General features: G+C 32.6%; 2 protein-coding genes across 2 annotated transcripts in view; one reads left to right on the plus strand and one right to left on the minus strand.

Moving 5' to 3' along the window:
• The first annotated feature begins 8,430 nt into the window (after positions 1-8,430).
• LOC130892504 (platelet-activating factor acetylhydrolase IB subunit beta homolog) lies at positions 8,431-18,075 on the plus strand. Its single transcript, XM_057797949.1, has 4 exons — positions 8,431-8,736; positions 12,832-12,980; positions 15,133-15,316; positions 17,730-18,075. The coding sequence occupies exons 1-4, from the start codon at positions 8,668-8,670 to the stop codon at positions 18,009-18,011; spliced, it is 684 nt and encodes a 227-aa protein (XP_057653932.1). The 5' UTR covers positions 8,431-8,667; the 3' UTR covers positions 18,012-18,075.
• A 1,344-nt stretch (positions 18,076-19,419) lies between these two features.
• The window catches only part of LOC130892456 (anoctamin-4), a 34,965-nt gene continuing 33,331 nt past the window's right edge, over positions 19,420-21,053 (minus strand). Inside the window, exon 24 of the mRNA XM_057797887.1 lies at positions 19,420-19,609. Coding sequence (XP_057653870.1) covers positions 19,488-19,609 — 122 coding nt within the window. The 3' untranslated portion in view covers positions 19,420-19,487. The remainder of the gene's footprint in view (positions 19,610-21,053) is intronic.

The following is a 21,053-nucleotide window of genomic DNA, read 5'->3' on the forward strand; positions in this document are numbered from 1 at the left end:
TTTTATTTTTGTTGTTTTTTATTGTATTTTTTGCATTCTTTTTACTTAGGATAGTGATTATCCTGTCGTGGAATAAATGGAAGGAAATTCACTTCCTGATAATTCAACTTTTACTTGACAAAGTTGACAACTAGTTTGATAATTAGATTATTTATGGAATAAAATTCAATTTTTTTAATCAACTGACGGATAAAAAACTTTTGCAAAATTTTGAAGTTAAATCACCCCCAATTAACACCCAGAATGGTTAGATCACTTTTTACTAACCATTACTTAATGCCCTTAGCAATCTTATATACTGTACCAAATATGATATTTTGAAGCTTACTGGTTAAGAAGAAATTAATATTTTTCTAAATTTTAAGTCTTTATCATAAGATAATTCTAATTTTGAGTCTTTATCAAAATATTTTATTGACGTTTCAACTAATTTTAAGTCTTTATGAAAATATTTTATTGACGTTTCGACTAATTTTAAGTCTTTATGAAAATATTTTATTGACGTTTCGACTAATTTTAAGTCTTTATGAAAATATTTTATTGACGTTTCAACTAATTTTAAGTCTTTATGAAAATATTTTATTGACGTTTCGACTAATTTTAAGTCTTTATCAAAATATTTTATTGACGTTTCGACTAATTTTAAGTCTTTATGAAAATATTTTATTGACGTTTCGACTAATTTTGAGTCTTTATCAAAATATGATAATATTTTATTGACGTTTCGACTAATTTTAAGTCTTTATGAAAATATTTTATTGACGTTTCGACTAATTTTAAGTCTTTATGAAAATATTTTATTGACGTTTCGACTAATTTTGAGTTTTTATCAAAATATTTTATTGACGTTTCGACTAATTTTAAGTCTTTATGAAAATATTTTATTGACGTTTCGACTAATTTTAAGTCTTTATGAAAATATTTTATTGACGTTTCGACTAATTTTAAGTCTTTATCAAAATATTTTATTGACGTTTCGACTAATTTTAAGTCTTTATGAAAATATTTTATTGACGTTTCGACTAATTTTGAGTCTTTATCAAAATATTTTATTGACGTTTCGACTAATTTTAAGTCTTTATGAAAATATTTTATTGACATTTCGACTAATTTTAAGTCTATCAAAATATGATAATATTTTATTGACGTTTCGACTAATTACAAAAAAACTAATTTTGAAATAGAAGAGAACTAACATCAAAAATATTTAGAAATATAAATATATATAGTGTAATAAGTGGATAATAAATCTACACTACTTTTTGCAATGCAAACCATTAGATAAAAGATCTAATATACCTCCTACTAGTATTTTTACCCCGGCAACACCCTTGTCAATAGGGGAGAAAACGTTAAAAATATGCTGCGCAACTTCGACAACAACAACAAAGCATCATTGTCATCTGGACGCCAACAGAGATCATGCTTTTATTATCTATTATCTTGTTCCTATTCATTAGCAACATCAAAAAGTTAATAATTTCATTAAATTCTTTATTTTGTCCACCCTATTCCCTTAGTCGACATCATAAATTCAATTGAGAGTCATTTGGAAAGATTTTAATCGTGGAATATGTGAAGAGGAAGGTCGAATACTTCAAATCTTTTATTATAATGTAAACCAATTGGATTAGAAGGCACGAGGTACCATAATCGGATTCTTTGTTTAAAAATATTGTGATTGTGATAATAAATTCCATCCATACAAAGTAACGTTCGTTCAATAGTTGACAGAGACGACGATTTTGATGGACGTGAAGAGTTTGCTGACCTAATGATTGTAGATACTGTTCACGTAACAATCCTCGTTGGATACGTGAATCCCACACCCAATATCCCGAAAAACTGAATGTATGAGCTGGAATAATAGTGATTTTTTTGTATGGGATTTTAGATATTCCGTGCGTATTGAGAATCATCCATGGACCTTTTAGGGTTAAACATTCTCAACATAACGTTTACTATTTTTGAAAGAGTCACGACGAACGGCGAAAATATTAGAAAATACATAATCTATACAAGTTTGAAGACGCCACGTTGTTTAGTATTTGTTTATTTATATGAATTCAATGGCATCAACTAGGTGATGATGATGATAATTGTTGTGGGATTTTGGCATTGGTGTTTTATTTTGCCACAATCCCGCAACAATCATATTTACTATTCAATTATATATTTTGAATTGAGATTGTTGAAATGAAATTGAGCAAATAATTGTATTATGAATCCCTCATTAAGGATGAAATATATTGGCAGCTTCTGAAAAGTTTCCTGTTTACAAAGATAATAGAAATCCTGCTTGTGTTAATCACATCCTACTTCAAGGTACATGGAGTACGTGTCAGTAAAACTTAATAAAATCCCAGTAAGTTGAACGAAATGAATAGAAGTAACCCTAGTAACCCGATACAAGGAACAATTGACTGTCGGTTGTCAGTCAAGGGTGGCTTGATTTTACAATCCCCAATTAGAAGGCGTACGTTTAGCGATTAAGGGCTATGTCATGTGAGTAATTTTGAAGATAATATTATTATTCGGGGGATTACATGGACGTAGGATTGAAAAAAGTAATATGAACATCGTTAATGATATTTTTCCTTATTATAAGTTGTTGTAAATAAAAATAGTAGTTCTATTCTTACTTAATGGTGATCCAAAACGACTCCCATCACAGCGGCGCACCATTATCAATTACTTATTTAGTACTATGAACTATAACCTCATTAAGTTTATCATCAATATGAATTGTTTGTATTTCAAATTTATATATTATTTACGCCTGCCCTCTAGGAAATTATTTGTTAATTTTATGAAAGCGTTTGATACTGTAGAATGAGCTTTATTATGAAAAAAAAAACTATTCGATGTTGGAGTGAGTACAAAAATTATTAGGTTACTAATACTTCGAATTTGCTAGGAGATACCCTGATCCTTGTTATCCTTTCTCTTCATCTAAGAATTGCAAAGATACCTTCAGTCCCTGAAGACAATAACTTGCTTATCGAAACGCGTGTTCGACAATGTAAGTGTGAGTGTTGGTGTAGTGGTGGTTAACTCACTTTACCTTCAGTCTCTGAAGACGATAACTTGCTTGTCGAAACGCGCGTTCGACAGTGTAATTGTGAGTGTTGGTGTAGTGGTGGTTAACTCACTTCACCTTCAGTCTCTGAAGACGATAACTTGGTTATCGAAACGCACGTCATACAGTGTAATTGTGCGTGTTGGTTTAGGTAAAGTTTACCTTCAGTCTCTGAAGACGATAACTTAGTTATCGAAACGCGCGTCCAACAGTGTAATTGTGAGTGTTGGTGTAGTATGAATATCATCAACGTTTCCAGAAACTCCAGCTTACCTTGGATTCTTTGTTTACCTCAAGATAGAGAACGCAATTGAAGAAACTGTAGGCATTTATAAAGGAGCTGATGAAAATCATGAATGTGATTATCATTTATATTTTAATATTTCCATTCAAAAATGTTGAATCTACGCCTTTGGTTGCGTCGATTTTGGACCAAATGAGCCCTTTTATTAGTTAATTATTAGACGGTAGTCCTATAAATAAGTTTCATGTTGACATTGAGTGAAAATTTATTTCATTTATTGGAAGAGATGTTTTGAATTGTGGGCCGTAAACGTAGTTATTAAATTAGGGTTCAGCTTTGAAAATATAAATGTTAGATTATTTATACGAATAGTCACTGATTACGGTTTGTGTGTATGTAAGATACAATGAACATCACAAATACAATAAATTCTTCAATTCGATGTGAAATGAAGACAAGTCTTAGTCGACTGCTGTTTATACTAGTCATAGAAAAGATGATGAAAGCAATAAAGGAAAAGAATCATGAAGACAGTCACTGGTTAGAGCAAAACTATTACCGGTTATAAAATAGACGGATTATTATATGCAGACGAAATAGTAATAGTAGCAGATACTTTTAAAAAAGTGTGCTTGGGAAATTTACCATTCACAGAGTTATTAAAAAAGGTACGTGCTTTCTTTTTTGGAAAGGTGTTGTCAAGGTCGAAGCCCCCTATGGAAACTACTGAAGGAAATAGTTTTTCGCTGAAAAAAGCATTCTATTCCAATACAATGTATGTATGTAGAAGAAATTATCTAAGAGAAATGAGAAACCAAAGAAGAGATATATGTTATTTAGATGAAACATGAATCATTTAGCTTTTCCAAATAATTTATCTACTGATTTTTAAATCCATCAATAGAAACGGGGGGCACGGACTAAAAATAATACACAGGAGCAGTTCAAAGGGTGTTTTATTGACTTCTGAGTCTATTCTTTCCAGTGACTCTACGATGAGGACAGAGTACTTCAAAGAAATTACAAAATTGGCTTATTTTAAAGAATATTAATCTTCATTCCGATTCTATGAGAGAAGAACTGTATTCTTTTGGTTCCATTAAACAATTTTTGCAAAAAGATCTGCCTGTGTTACTCGGTGACGTATGATATTTCAAAATAACGGATGTCCAGCGTTCTTTCATTGCTCAGTGCGGGACTATTTAAAGGCAAATTATCCAAACCGATGGATTAGACGGAATGGGCCTTTTGTGTGGCCGGCAATGTCTCCAGATTTGACGCCGGTCGATTTTTATGTTTGGGGTCGGCTTAAAGAATTAGTTTATGACGAGGAAATTCTTAGTAGGGATCATCTGTATCAAAAAATAAACATGGGTTGCGAGACGTTACGACCAGAGGTTATTTTTTGCACCAAAGACATTCATTTCAAAAGTTATGTTTTAATTCTGTGGGTGTTACGCGATACAAACGATCTCTCTCCCATCTCGTGAAGTTTGATTGATTTCATTTGCAACGTGTAAATTTTATGTTTGTGCTGCACGAGTACGATTTCCGTGGCGCCTAGATTTGACTATGCCATTTTGTAAAACGACCCAAAATAAGTCGAAAATGAAGTATAAAATTTTTCGATATTTCGCTTCGTTTTCGAGATATCGATACTTGAAGTTGGAAAAATTTATTTTTATTCAATATTTGTATATATCAACCTAACCTAACCTAACCTAATCCAACTTCTCGTGGTGCATTTTGAATGTAAAAAGTTCAAAAATCGTGAATTTTTTACAGCCAAAATTGTCTAAAAAAATTTTCTTCGCGTGAGGATTATTTTAGTTTTATTTTATTATTATTTTTTTTTCTTATGGGGGGCTTCGTCAATTCTTTATGAAAAACATCAAATTATTCAAGTATTTATCGTATGTTAAGTTATTAAGTCACAGAGTGATGAAAGTTATCAAAAATTTCTCATTTTGTTATAAAAAATCTGTTTTTTTATAATATAATTTTGGAGTATCAGCGTAAATAATATAAAAATTAAATGAAAAATCTTTTGTTTATTGAATTACAAGATTCATATTGAATTTGAAGTGATAAAATATTCATTTGAAACGAAGTATTGAACGCCATCTGTTGAACTAACTGTTGAAGTATCGATATCTCGAAAATGAAGCGAGATATCAAAAAATTTCATTCTTCGTTTTCGATTTATTTTAGCCTAATTAAGCCAAATCCGTTAAATCGCGGCGACACTAAAATCGTACTCTCCCCTGTTGTCTCAGAAATCTCGTAGCTCTACATTTTTGATTCATTTGTCATGATTTTTGTCTTTTTGTGAAGATAAAAGTACAAAAATGTTTTTAAAGTATAGCATTGGTATTTTTTTCGTTTTAAAGCTACGAAAACTCGAAAAAAATACCTTTCTGATTATTTTGAGGCCATAATTTGATAATTAGTATGTTTTTTAATGTATTGTAGATTTTATTTGATTGACTAGAGACTCCTTATGCGCGTTAATAGGCAATAAACTCCCTAAAATTTGTTGTTTTAGTTTTATTTCATACAAACGGCAGTAAAACCCTCATAAAATAAAAAAACACAAAATTGACCATATCTCAAAATCCAACAAACATTGCACTAAGACATGCATGGTTAAAAACACTTTAAATGAGTTCCTTTATCACCTCCTTAAATGCCTAAAAAGGATTCAATTCGATTTTCACATTTTATTTTTACTTCGTTTTCAACAATATTTGTCGATTTTCCCTCGTACATTTCATTCAACGTATACATTGTTATAATAATTATTTATGTGAATTTGAAAAACCGAGCTTCTTAATGAGCCTTCCGGAACTTTTATCTCCTGTTTTGAATTCTTTGTGATTTGAAAGTAGTATGAAGAGTGCTCAATGATGATAAGGTCGAGTTCTTTTATTTTTCGAAACAAGCGGTAATAGAGACGTCACACAAAAGCTACTCCATCAAAGTGACATCTTTTACTTCAGCTAAATAGCGAAAAAGGGTGAGGATATAAAGTGGTTGCAGTGTCGTTTTTAAAACGATGAAAAAAACGTATGTAGAGTGTTTGACGAAGACGAGTTTTGTAACTTTAATTGATTGAATTCATTATAATATATAAATAATATTACATCTTATGGTCTAATATTTTCTTTTACTTTAAGAATTTTCCATATTGTACTAAACTACCCTTATAATTGTAATGTCTTTGCCTTTGACAAACATCGCATCGAAGATACGCTGCATCCGTTCCTAATTTGAATATTGTTGACGATTTTTCGTTAAAGTTTCCAAATATTTCAAACAAATAGTTGTAGGACTTTCTTTTTTCACGATAATTCTTGAAGATCCTCCAGAAATAGTAAATCGAGGGCTTATAAGTGAAAAAGTGTCTGGTAATCCTTCGCATGTAACATCATCATTTATCAAAAAAGATCATTGCTGCTGGGAAATTCAATGGGAATCTTTTCACTCTCATAACCAATAAAATTTCTTTTTATAAATAATGTAATTACCCCGTATATTATTTACTACTTTTAGTTTTTGTGATATTTGTGAAACCCCATACTGAATAATTATAAGGTAATCGTTGGAGATATTTCCCATGCACCTATTTGACATTTTAAGCGAAATTATTATTATTGGTCTGCACAAGTTCTTTAACATGCAACAACATACAAACAATGCATAGTCTCGTATACACTATCCCTCATTTTAACAAGCCCTCTAAAAAAAACTTCTTCGCTTCTTCTAAACCCATTACAGATATAGTTCTTTCAATATCAATTGCAAATTTGGAATATTTCATAAATACGCGTGGCACTCATACCAAATTAAGAAATGAAAAGTAATATTTACTCCCCGTATAAAATTCGGTAAACATCTAACAAACCGTCAGTCCACGTGGACTCACCTTCACTGTTTACCAATGAAAACATCAAATCGTAAACATAAATGTATTTCTATTGGCCGAAGCTATCGGAAAGCGTATGTACACTATTCCTTTGAAATATTCCTGCTAGACAGTTTGTGATAAGAAGTGGCGTGGATTGGTGATATTTCTTTAATTCATAAATTTCTTTAAATAAATACTTCACATGCTGAATTTTGTCTGGATAAATCTAGATTCCAATGACTTTGCCAGGTGTTAGTAGATTTTTTATGTATGCTTTTAAATCTCCAGGGTTCAGTACACGTGTGGTACCCTGTTTAAACCAAACTCCCTTACAAACAGGTACAAGATTCGATCGCCTTTTAACGAATACTTTCTCGTATAATTATTTACTTTTTGCATAACCCCCGTAGACGACATTACTTGCAAACCATCTAAAGACTTTTTCTACTTCTTGTAAGTTAGTATTATCAGTACTATCATACTAAAATACTATTATTTTTCATTCATTATTGTTTGAAGCTTATTTTAAAAGTTTGATATGTTTTTTAGTTTTTTTTAAGCTGTATTTATAAAACACGTAAATTGAGATGTACGTTAGTAATTTTTAATGTTAAATACTTTTTTTACGCCCATGTCTGTAAAAGTCAACACTGTCAACATTCCTTGTAAATGACATGAAGAAAACTTGAACCTCTTGGTATAATTAAATTACAATCAAATTTTTAATTACGTGAGACTTTATTTGGTCTGTTTACACAAATTTGGTCAATTAAAAAACATAAAAACTAGGATTGGGAGAGTGATGCCCCTAAATGTAGACAGCACATTATACAATTTCTTTAAAAATAGGACACGTTTTCTTAAGTAGCATGCATGAATGGGCGTAGAAAAAGTATAGTACGTCACACGAATTGTAAGCACTGCGCGGCTTCGTGCATAAAATTTTTCATTTCATGCGTAATGAGTTACTTACAACTCTTGTTACATAATATACTATTAAATCTAAAATTGAAACATATGCTGCCATCTGCTATCGAGGCTCCGGACAAAATTGTTAAAAGTGCTGTAGATTCCATTTTTTACCATTTATTTCAAATTATTCCACACACTAACCCAACTCAGTAGATAACTTTTAAAACTTCATTGAATAGTGAATATTCAACTGGTCTAATCTTATTTGCCGGCTAAAGAGATGGGTATGAACACAGATAGTTTTTTCAGGACGACCGGATATTTACAACGATTTACCATTTATGAATGTATTAAATTACAGTGAACAGACTTGTGTACAAGTTAGGAATAATTTAAAATTGGTTTAAGGTAGATAACGCGACGTGGATGCATCGAAGTTGATGATTTTTTATAATACAAGGGGCGAATAGAAAATAAACAAATTTTCGTAGTGTTTTTGAGTGAGAATACTGAATTATTTATATAATGTTAAATCCATGTGTGAAACCTGAACCTCCCGAAGATACTGTTGGTGATGGTCGGTGGATGTCGCAGGTAAGTTTCGAATTTGCGTGTCTACTATCAATAATACATAAATTGAATTTTAGTAAAAAAGTTACTGTCCATAAAAAAACCGGTTTAATAAGTGCAATGGTTAGTTATTTATATTTTCAGTCATTTATTCAGTACATATATACACAAATTACAAATACTGAAGACATTTCAAATGGAAATTTTTTAAATTACAAATATACAAGGTAATCGTGAAAATGAAACAACTTATTTTTTTGTTGTAAATTAAAAAATCCTTCACTTCTTAATTGAAACAATGTGAAGTTATAATACGAGGGCTGCTTCTTAAGTTTTGACATATGGCAAAACTGATGTGAATATGTCAAATCTGACATTGACATCATTAAGTTTGACATTTTTAATCTACTCAGAACGTGTTGTTGATGCATACTTGGGAATAAGTTTTATTGATCTATGCATATGAACCCGAAACTAATAAAAAATCGTATATATGGGTCTTTTAAGACCAGCCAAATTTCGAATGACGTACAAAATGTTGCGTTGGTTAATTTTTCAAGAGAACAGAATTAAAATTGTACAAATGTTAGAAAATAATTGTTTTTAAATGAGTGCAAGCAATCCAGAGTTGTGTTTGCACTTAATTATGTGTATCGTGATCTGGACTGAACGAGAGTCGTTCACAAAAATCATGGCAACTTCTGTTTGCGGCCATTGTCCAACTGGCAACCATGGATTTTCGTTTCGAGTTTCAATTCGATTTTATATCTTGTTATATCTATCCTTAATCCATTCAATACAATGTCAAGATTCCTTTAAAATTAATTTCATTAAAAAAATCAGATACCTGCAGGATCAAGCAGTGGGATCTTGTAAATTAGAATGTAATCAAAACTGTCAAACATCAGGGCGTTTTCTGTGTCCATTCTGTATAATTTAAACAATTGGATAGATAATTTTTTCAAATGAATTAACATCGATAATTCTGAATAAATTAACATATAATAAACTACGCCATTGAAATTAAGTAAATGTACACCAAGAATAGTTTTCGGTGTCGATCGGCGAGGAAACTTGGTTTACAACACTTATTTTAGTAACATCTCTCTAAGGCAAAAGCAAACAATCATAATTCACCGCCCTTGAAGTTAAACACTCTAGGGGTTGTATTAGAACATCAATTTCATGGAAAAACAGAGTCAAAGCTATATTTATAAAACAGGGTGGCGATCACACTAACCCTGAATTCAGTTTACTAGCTTTTTAATTAAATTATGTGTTTATATTGAAATTGAAGCGTCGACATCTTTTTTTTTCAACAACATCTTTCCTATTTGCAATCTGTAAAATTTATAATAAGCAAATGATTTTTGTTGGGAGATATTTCTTCTTTAACAGACTTGATTTGAAGGTCACAAGCAATAACTCATACCATGGAGCATTTTTGACTGAATTCTTTCAAGAATAGCTAGTTTTAAGTTAGATGCAGTGCCCGATAGTTGAATACCACAACTCCAGATGGGTTTTAGTGTGACTTTTTATATAAGCAGCTTATCGTTGATTTGTAGTTGAAATCTTAGACCCAATTGCTTTCTCTTGGTTAGTATATGGGTGTTCTAGGTTAGTCGTCGGTTAAGATGAATTCCTTTTTGCTGCAGAAGATGCCCGATTAACAGATCTATTTCCATTTTCTATAATTCTTCAAGTTTTTATCCACCAGGAAAGTTTTTCAACAATATTTGAGAGGCAACAGCTGGGTCCTGATGAGATACTAGCCCGGTAGCGTCAGAATCGGACCAAGTGCACTTCCCTGTGAAACTCTTGACATCTACTCTTGAATTTTGTCTTCAAAGTGTCTGTTTTGCAGATAAGATTTTAGGATTTGCGAAAGGTTGTCTGGGAGGCTTTTACCTGATTTTGTACAGTAGACCGTCATATCAGACCTTGTCGAATGCTTTGGTCAGCTGAACAATGTTTCCAAAATATTGGTACACTTTTTTTGTGATTAGGTGAACTTGTTCTATTGGGACATTGCTCTCTAAATCTAAATTGATGGTTAGGTGTAAGTTTTCTGGTTTTTAGAATCGATTTTATTTTCTCAATAAGTAGTTTTTCTGATATTGACTTAGTTCTAAAAATATATGGCTTCGACACATTGTATATATGAGTAAATATATCTCAGATAAGCATTATACTTCACTTAATTACTAAATTACCTCGTATGTTAGAACGAATAATAACTGCATGAAATAATATCGATTGGAAACTTCCTTTTTACTATCTTTAGTCTTTAATGTCTTTGTTTTCATGAGCGGAGATTGTTTAATGATCTCGGTCGCTTCAATTATAAAAAATTGTTCACTGATATAATAGTTAGTTATTCCATAAGGGATGCCAATAAAGTTCTGTATTAGTGAATATGTTTACACTGCAGTCCAAAAGAAAGTATGAAAATTGAATAAAACTCCAATAAAATATTAACCGTTTATTTGAACTGCTAAATCATCTAATAAAACACTTTTTGACTATCAATATACTTGAAAAGGAATATTTACAGTCGATGCTAAAAAAGTGATAGTTAGCTAAACTGATTTTTCATCAAAAAATCCTCCTTTACAATCTATGTCTTTTTTCACAAGTCTCAATCTCGTCAGTTTGTTGATAGTGTCTCCATCTTTCGCATAAAGCATTCCACATTTTTTCTCGAGAGGTTGGACCTCAATTATGGATATTTCTATCTAATGGGATTGAGATCCGGGCTCTGAGGAGGCCAAAACATGTTTATTAATATCCTTCGTGCCTCTTTCTCTTCCAAATTTCCTCAACACAATTTGGAAGTATGTTTGGGATCATTGTCCTGTTGGAAAACGAATCGCATCTCCATTTAATCGCAAACCCGGAAAAACGGGATGTTGTTGTAAATTTTTTTATCATAATTCCATTAATTTTGATCAAATCGCCAGTTCCATCGCTAGAAAAGCAACCCCAGACCATAATTGGACCAACACCATGCTTGATTCTCATAATTCCATTAATTTTGATCAAATCGCCAGTTCCATCGCTAGAAAAGCAACCCCAGACCATAATTGGACCAACACCATGCTTGATTCTCATAATTACATTAATTTTGAACAAACCATCAGCTCCACCAAAGCGACCCCAAACCATAATTGGACCAATATCATGCTTGATTCTCATAATACCATCAATTTTAATCAAACCGCCATTTCCATCGCTAGAAAAGCAACCCCAGACCATAAATGGACTGACACCATGTTTGATTGGCATCATCTTTTCTTGGACATTGCGTCGAGTATAGATTCTTCGTTTTGAACCTAATAGCTCAAACTTGGATGCATCGGTCCAAGGAACTTTTTTAAAATCTTCTTTAGTCCAATCTCGTTATTTTCTTGTTATGAGGCATTAGAAAAGGTTTTCGAACGGATGCACGACCATACAACTTCGTATCTCTCAGTCGCAGTTTGACTGTAGTTTAACTCAGGTTTTGTTCACCTCAACGCGGGTTTCTGGTGCTGTTAAGCGTCTATTTTGCTTTCTAATAACATCAGTGAGATTATCTTGACGTTGGTAGCTCTCGGCCTTCCCGAGCGTGAACGATCTTGGAAACTGCTTGTCTTCTTTTATTGAGTTATTGGGCCATGAGCACTGATCATCCATGCCTTCAATTGTATCTCTCGTTCAGTTTTGCATTCAGTATGTGAAATAACTCGCGTTCTTTTCCCCTTTTTAGACGTGTTCACTGCAGAAACCACAAGTTTAGACTAATTGAGCTTGTTTCCTGTAACCTCAGAATTTTGTTTTTTATAACTTGGTTCGCTAACTTGAGAGACCTTTTTGTTAAATATGGTTTATTGACATGAATGCTGATGTCTTTAAAGAATTGTATGACAAATGATAGATCTTCTAGATCTAGAAAAATCGGACAATATTACTGATGAAATAATTGAGCTGCTCATTGTAAATACTGGTTGCAACAGTTCATCTCCTGGTTTGGATTTATAAGAAGTATGTCTAGGGTTCTATTAGGTGATATGATTACAAATTGCAACTATAGAATTCGATTTTCTCGATTCTCTGATGAGTTCTTTTATATTTTAGCATAATCGATATCTTCAAGAAACGAAAACGAGCGAATCGGAAGTTCTTTTCATAGGAGATTCGATTATTCAACAACTTCAGTTCACTTCACTGTGGAGTGAGAAAATTAGTTCATTACATTGTATTAACTTCGGAATTGGGGGAGATAGGTAAGTTATTTGACTTAAAACACAGTGAACATCATGTCAATTATCCAAAGTGTGCAAAGTTCGTATAAGAACATGAAATATCTTCACTGTTTATTGACAAAATGGTAGTTAGAGGCGAGAGGTTGATCACGGTTTTTTTAAGTATTATAGTTACCAATTTTCATACTTGGATAGAAAAAATCATTCCAACTACTATTGGAGCTCATCAAAAGCTTAAAATATTTTCGTATTTCAATTCCAAGGTCAAGATATTTTTGCACTTCCTTAAATAGTTCATTGATTTGATGTTGTTCGGATGCAATGTGCAAGAAGTTTCTATTACATCTAATTTTACATTAGAAATATCGTTATTTATATACGAGGGATATCTGAAAAGTTACCGACTAAACAAAGGAACAAAACATTTTTTCTATCAGTTTTATTTTTCAACATCTTGAGTCTATACATTCATCTAATCTTTTTAATCCTTCCAAATAGCTGCGGCCTTTCTCATCAAAATGCGCGTTCACCAGGTATACGAGGGGTGACCGAGACGTCGACCGCAAGATATTTTAGGTCTCCATAATTTAAACAATTTAATTTATGACTTATAACATAGAATTAATGAATTGATTAAAACAAAAATTTAGAAAAGAGCATCTAGTGATACTGATTTTTGGAAATTGGTTTTCAAATATTTACATATTGATTTTGTACGTGAAATCATACTTTGGATCGATCTAACCTTGCGAATTTGCTTTTTCAAGCACGAACGTCATAAATACCAAACATCGGTCGCGTTTAACAGATTAAAATTTTTTTGTGTTTATGCATTGAAAGCTCGTACTAGCCACAATATGATTAATTTGTCGCAGTGCCCAAATTCCAACTAAACGAAGTGAATAGGATGGTCAATTTTTTTTATATGATTATTTTGATTATTTTCTTCGGCAAATTTTCATTTGGTAAATATTAATATCAAGTTTGTTTTAGAAACATTAGATAATTTACTATTTTTTGTTGTTATAGAAAATAAATATATAAACATGTACGTTACATTGATTTAGCTTTGCCATTGGTATACGATAAAAATCTCGTCTGAAAATATTTTTTCTGTACGTGCAGGTTATTCTGTAGGTTCTGCAGTAGGTATTTTTAGTTGCGTCTTAGTACATCGTCAGTCAAAGGCTTCAAGTTTTTTGATCATGTGAGCTTTCAAGGTCCAAGTTTCCACTTTCTGCATCAGTACTTACCACACATAACATTCCATGAATCCTATTCTGACGTGGAAGTTTAGATTTTTGTTTAATAATTGTCAACAGCTTTCTTTTGCGACCAATGCGTCTTAGTACTCCGTCGTTGGTGATTCTGTCAGTACAGGGTATCTTCAGGATGCGTCTATAGAACCACATCTCAAATGGTTCAAGTTTTTTGTTTGATCATGTGAGCTTTCAAGGTCCAAGTTTCCACTTTCTGCATCAGTACTGACCACACATAACATTCCATGAATCCTATTCTGACGTGGAGGTTTAGATCTCTGTTTGCAAACATTGAGTAGTACTTGACAAACGCCTTTCGAGCTATTTCAATTCTAAACTTGATTTGTTAGATTAGCTAAATATATAATAACTTAAGACAAAGGTCTTTTAAGTAGGAATTAAAAGACTTGGTATTACATGGATCTCACAACTTTATACGGTAGAAAAATTGACTTTTTTTACAAATTTTGCTTTTGATGTAATAAGTTAATGAATAAGAATCATATAAAAAGGAATATGTTTCATCATTTTATCCCAACGTTCAGCCAGCTCTTTGAAACCTTGGTAAAAACATTTTTATATGTAAAAAATCGTTTGGAATCAAGAATTTCACCATGGATATGAATAAATAGTAATCTGACGATGCAAGGTCGCACTAATTGAGGTTAAATAAGGTGTGGATATTTGTATGATAGCCAGTCATATATTTTAAGGTATTTTCAAATTCAAACCTACAACTAGCGATCAGGACATTAATTATTACTAGGCCTACGGTAGTTTTATTCTAAAGAATGCGATGAATTGACTGTAATAAGAATGAACGTTAAACACATCCAAATTATCAGTTATAATCCCATCCATTTTCATTAAGATAATTATCTAATTTTCTAGTAATTGTTTCACTTTGTTTTCAGAGTAGAAAATGTCTTATGGAGAGTACGCAATGGTGAACTGGAATTTAATTCCAAAATTAAAGCTGTAGTTCTATTCGTCGGTACAAATAACATTGATTGTACTCCTCATGAAATATACGAAGGAATTCTGGAAATTATCAAAGAAATTAAACGGCAACTTGGCAATGTTGCCATAGTTTTACCTGTAAGTGACACTAATTCGTTTGGAATAATAATTTGAATCATCTAAGTGTTGAAAGTGAAGTGTGAGTGAAGAAATTTATGAAATGAACGGACAATTTCACTATCAGTTAAATTGCGTTCTTGACCAATTTTTTTCTTTGGTTGGTGTCTCCAAGAAGAAAAACGTCCCAAAAAATAAAAAATTCTCACACATGAACGAGTTTTAAAGTTTATAAACGAGATACAAGATGAAAAATACTTGATGTTTAAGGTTGTAACTATTTTCGGATTATTTGGAGCCTATCGGCGTGAAGAATCGGCAATTTTTCAGTAGAAGAACTTACAAACTAAAAAACAGGAATCTTTCTCTATTATTGCAGAAATTTTGGAACGTCATCATCCAATTTATTACCTAAATTAGTTGGTGGTACTGGGGATTTTGCGTTGCGAAACTCCCTTACGTCGCATTAGCATTTGTTCTAGTTGTACATTTCAGTTCACTGAAAAAGCATACCCAAATTGAGCTGTAAACTGCTCCCCATCTACCGTATCCCCCAAATTTGGACTCTTCTACTAAATGAGTTTCGGAGTTGATCTAACTGGACAGTACATCGGTTTTTCATGAACCACATCCTGATGTCCTACAAAAGACATTAATCCACGATCTCGTATTGGCAGACCGCCGATTTAATGAGCGCGAAATAGCTGGAACATTCGGGATATCGATTGATTTCTTGGATCAAATCCTGCATGACATTTTGGGTACCAGATTTGCTCATTCTTCAGATTAATGTTTAAGCGCACTCCGAGGAAGTTTCTGCGACGTTTCGTGACAAAAGACAAAGCATGGATCCAATGGTACATACCAAAGACTAAGTTACAGTCGAATTACGTATCGTGCTTCAAAGAAGGCAATGACTTCTTTGAACTAACCGACTAGAAAGGTGATGGTCACCAAGATTAGATCTATATCGATAGCTTGAGGAAGGGCAGAATGTACTAAGTTATTTGATACCGAATTGAAGAAGAAACGGGGATATTTGGCGAAGACGTTCAGTCAGTCAATTTGGTCGAATTGCTTTGCGAACTGCTCTCCATCTACGGTTTAAAGAAGTTAGCATCGATGGGTGAAGTGTATCGAACCAAAATGAGACAAATTAACCAGAGTTTCTCACTATTTTCTCCTTTTTTTTGTATACCAAGTACTTATAGGATTCACCCTTCTAGTTTTACTAGAAATAATACATCAATTGATATATACCAACTAAATTTTGGAGTTGATTTGTCTATCATCATATTTCGAGTTCAAAAGCTGCAACTCTGAATCGTAGCGGTAAACCTTTTCGTAGGCTCTTGAGTCAAAATATTCTCCTTCCAGTAGATCTTTTCCCTACAATTTTTCCCTAAATTACGAACTTAAGATCTCATATTTTGAACATCCCATGATGTGGCCAAAAGCTTTCTTTCAAGCTCCTCGTCAGTTTGTTCAAGAAACTCTAAAGCTGCACCTATTCGGCGAGTTTCGTGGGGACCCAGCAAGCACCAACTTTTGCATACCGCTGGTCTGTAACAATTTAGTACAGGGCAGATCTTGAAACTTCCGGGAATTGCAACGATAATTCATTTATGGCGAACCTTCGAGTTTCTCTAACCGCTTGGTCAGATCCTTGAACAATGTCTATAGCAAAAGACTTGCGTCCTTGACGGGAGGAAGGAACATTAGTTCGACCATCTGTAAATTTTCGATACGACTAGATGAATATTTAGAATTACTCTAAAATAAAATTATGCCAATATCGACAAATTATATTCTAATCCTACAAACCCACAAGTTTCTGTGAATATAGTGTCAGCCAGACGGAGCACTGCCCTTTTACCAAATCTCTGCAGTACCTGAACCATATCGGTGGATAAGAAGACGCGGATCGGATCGATAGAATAGCTGATATGACTCTACTAGACTTAGTTTTGTGGGGAGATGTCAACAGTATTGTAAATAAAAGTAAACCCTTCAAATTAGAAGACTTAAGATAAATCATGCTTGCTATTAGATCAGTCATGTCTGAGATTTTTATATCAGGTTAATTAGAATGTTTACGGCGAGCAGTTTGATCATCTCCATCTTAGTAAGAAATAATCTACTGATTAGTATTTAAGTGTAATGTGAAATTTTTTTTTCTTTTTTAATAAATCTAGATATTTTTAATATTTCGAAACAGTTGATCATTGACAATGGGAAATTCTACATAAATTATGTCTAGAATTTCCGGAAGATTCCAAAACATGATTATATATACAGGGAGTTGCATTTGAAATGAGAAAGTTGGTAGTAATCACTGTCATTTGCTAGGCTCTGTATAATTTTCTTAATATTTTTAATAAAATAATTATATGATTGTTGAATAAACATTTTTATTTAATTATTATTATTTCAGACTCTGCTGCCACGTGGTCATTACCCGAACCAATACAGAGAACGGAACGATCACGTGAATACATTTCTTCTAGATAAATTTTGCAATGAAGCTAATGCTGATGAAGTCACCGAAAATTGTCACGTTGTTGTCATAGATCACCATATAGTCGGCAATGACCAAACGATTTCCCATCATATTATGCATGATTATTTGCATTTAACTAACAGTGGATATTCTAAAGTATTTTCCAAAGTTTACGAGAAATTGTGCGATCTATTGAATACACCGGTAAAAAAGTGATAATAGATAGTTAATATATACTTTTAAAATGTTATATTCGATTATTAAATGATATTTTGGCTTATTTCTTACTTTTTATTCACTAATTCACTCATACACGCTATCCTATGAGGTTTTGCCCAGTATAAGTCGTGTGACAGACGCACAGATGACGCTGTCATTGTCAAATTCATATGACGTTTATGAAGCACCAACTTTGAAATAACTATATGTCAAATTTCATGACATTTCGAATTGTCAGAAAAAAGTGACAGCCATTTAAGTGGAGCTACTTTTGTTATTTTCAGAACAGTTTCTTGTGTTAATTTATTATTGCTTCTTCATACAAAAAAATACCGTACGAGTTAAGTAATGGCTTCAAAAGTGTTATAGGGACCCTACTCCATCGAAAAGAACTATTTGTTATAGGTTTGCTGAATTTAAACGTAGTCGTAAAGACACCGATGATGGTAAACGTTATGGTCGTCCAAATGAAGTGGTTACTCCAGAAAACATCAAAAAAGTCCACGAATTGGTTATATCTAATCGTAAATTGAAATTGCTATTGATAACTGAGGCCGTAAAGATATCAGAAGGCAGTGTCTTTACAATTATTGACCATGAGAAAGCTTTTTTCAAAATGAGTGTCGCGTTTACTCACTGTCGATCAAAAACAACAACGTTTTGATGATTCAGAGAATTGTTTGGTCATGTCTATACATAATATAAATAAGATTTTTTGCATCGATATGTGAAAAAGGATGAAACATGGATCAATCACTTCACTCCGGAATCAAAACGATCATCATCTGAGTGAACTGCAACCGTCTGAAGCGTCTAAAGACACAACAGTCAGCTAGGAAATTTATGGCTTCAGTATTTTGGAATGTGCATGGAATATTCTTCATCGACTACCCCCAAAAGGGAGAGACAATCAATAGCGAAGGGTATATAGAGTTGTTGGATCGTTTGAATACAAAATTCAAGGGAAAACTGCTTTATATGGCATTGTTTCACCAAGGCAATGCACTGATTCATAAGTCGATGGTTAAATTGAACGAATTACATTTCGAATTGCTTCCTCGTTCTCTGTATAGCCCAGATCTGACTACTGATCTCAAAAAAATGCTCGCTGGTAAGAGATTCTGCTCAAATGAAACCAATTTTTGAGGCAAAAGAAAAATCCTTCTACAAGTACGGAATTTAAAAGCGTTTGAATGTATTTTTGGCAGAAAAATGTTTTTCTTAGTTATTCACACGACTTTGGGCGTAAGGTTAATAGAATGAGTCCGTCCTATTCCTTGTGGAAGAGTCCTTGTTATCTATCTGCATTTATTGAATTGATTTTCTATATTCCAAATAATTGGTTAATTAATTGTTAACAATGTTATTTACGATTTTCGAACACATTGGTAAAGAAACTACAAAATCAAAAAAACAATTTATACACATTAGACACAGTAAAAAACATTTACAACTAAATAATATCAGTAAATATCAATAAGATGCTTCCCAAACTGTATTTTCCACGGAATTCTTTTTTCGACTTATTATTTCTACGTGTGCATCTAACCCATCAGAAAGTCGGCTCAATCTTCTCGCCCATGAGCCTCTAAGACCTATATACAAATAATGTGAATAAAAGTTTTTCTTTATTAAAATGATAATTTCGAAATTTTAAATAAGAACCAACGCCAAATAAGGTTAATTTCTGATACATTAGTTAATGTTACATATTTCTAGCAGATGGCACTATTTACCTTTAACTTGTCTCTTTAGAATAAGAACGTATCAGTTATTATCTTGATAGTTCATGAGCCGGTTGAAAAAATTATAATATCAGGTAATGTTGGATTTTTAAGACTCTATAATTATATCTCAAAAAACTCGTTATTTTTTCATCCTTCGTAGATATTTATTGATAAGTTTAATATCATTTAGAGGTTGGGGGCTTTTAATATATTATTTACGATTTATAGACTTCTAGGTTGGTGCCTAATAATGATCGATGGGGCTTTAATAGAAGCCAAACTTCATTAGATACCTGGTGCTATGAAAACATGCTTAGCTTACAAAGACGGGCACAGTTTTAGGAAGGAGATCTAGTAGCTGTAATCAATGCTATGAGGAATGGCCACATTCAGGGTTTCAGGATTATACAAGATGCCCAGGCAAACTCTAGAAAGAAGTAGCTTGTATGTCTATGCCTATTATGATACCATAAACTTCTCTTAGAAAGCTCAGAATGTGGGATGATTCTACCTGCAAGAGATCTTCGTCTTTCATTTCATACGCTCCCAGGTGTTCTGCTCCAAAGTTTCTTGGGATCTAACTCTTCGAGAAAATTTGGATAGAAGTTCCGTATTCTACTAAGCAGAATCTGCAGGTGGCATTCTCTGCTACGTCTAGTGTCTTCAGGTCAATTATCTCTGTAACTGATTTTATCCCTATCGACTTTCCGATGATTTTCCTATAGTTATATAGCTGATACCACAGTTCAGATCCTGTCAAGGGTTTGCTGCCCCTAATTTAGTGAATCTGTCAGCTATTTCGTTACCATCCATACAAAATTCAAGTTAATTTTATTTATCTTGTTCAATTTATCCAGGAATTCTCTAGTTTAGATTTTATGATCTTGGAGCTTAAAGCTCTTGTGGATGCTTGGCTATCGGATTCTAGATGAATACATTTTTTAGTTGCATATATTTCTTGAACAATGCTTGGTGTGTTGTACATGCTTTTATAGTACTTAGTTTTAAGTTCGTACATATTTATTCCAGTTCTATCTGCTGTTTTGGAACCATCCGTGTACCATTTTGATGACATTTCAGTTCATTTCTCTTATAGAGTTTTCATACCAATTACATCTATAGTTTAGTATTGAGGTGAAATTTTTTTCAAATTAAAACTTGTTTTAGCTTCGATCAATTTTTGAGGACGGTTTTTCCTTGTTAATTCCTTGACAGCCTCATGTGGAGTAATCTCAAAGGCGCTTTCTATGTCTAAGAAAACACATACTACTTTTCCGAATTCCGTTTGTCAATTGTACTAGTATCAGTAGAT

This window comes from Diorhabda carinulata, chromosome 4, assembly GCF_026250575.1.
Source record: "Diorhabda carinulata isolate Delta chromosome 4, icDioCari1.1, whole genome shotgun sequence".
In the NCBI taxonomy this organism is placed as follows: domain Eukaryota; kingdom Metazoa; phylum Arthropoda; class Insecta; order Coleoptera; family Chrysomelidae; genus Diorhabda; species Diorhabda carinulata.

Coding starts and splice junctions, on each gene's coding strand:
- LOC130892504 (XM_057797949.1), top strand. CDS start 8,668: ATGTTAAATCCATGTGTGAAACCTGAACCTCCCGAAGATACTGTTGGT. Junction 8,737..12,831: donor ATGGTCGGTGGATGTCGCAG/GTAAGTTTCGAA, acceptor TTTATATTTTAG/CATAATCGATATCTTCAAGA. Junction 15,317..17,729: donor ATGTTGCCATAGTTTTACCT/GTAAGTGACACT, acceptor TTATTATTTCAG/ACTCTGCTGCCACGTGGTCA.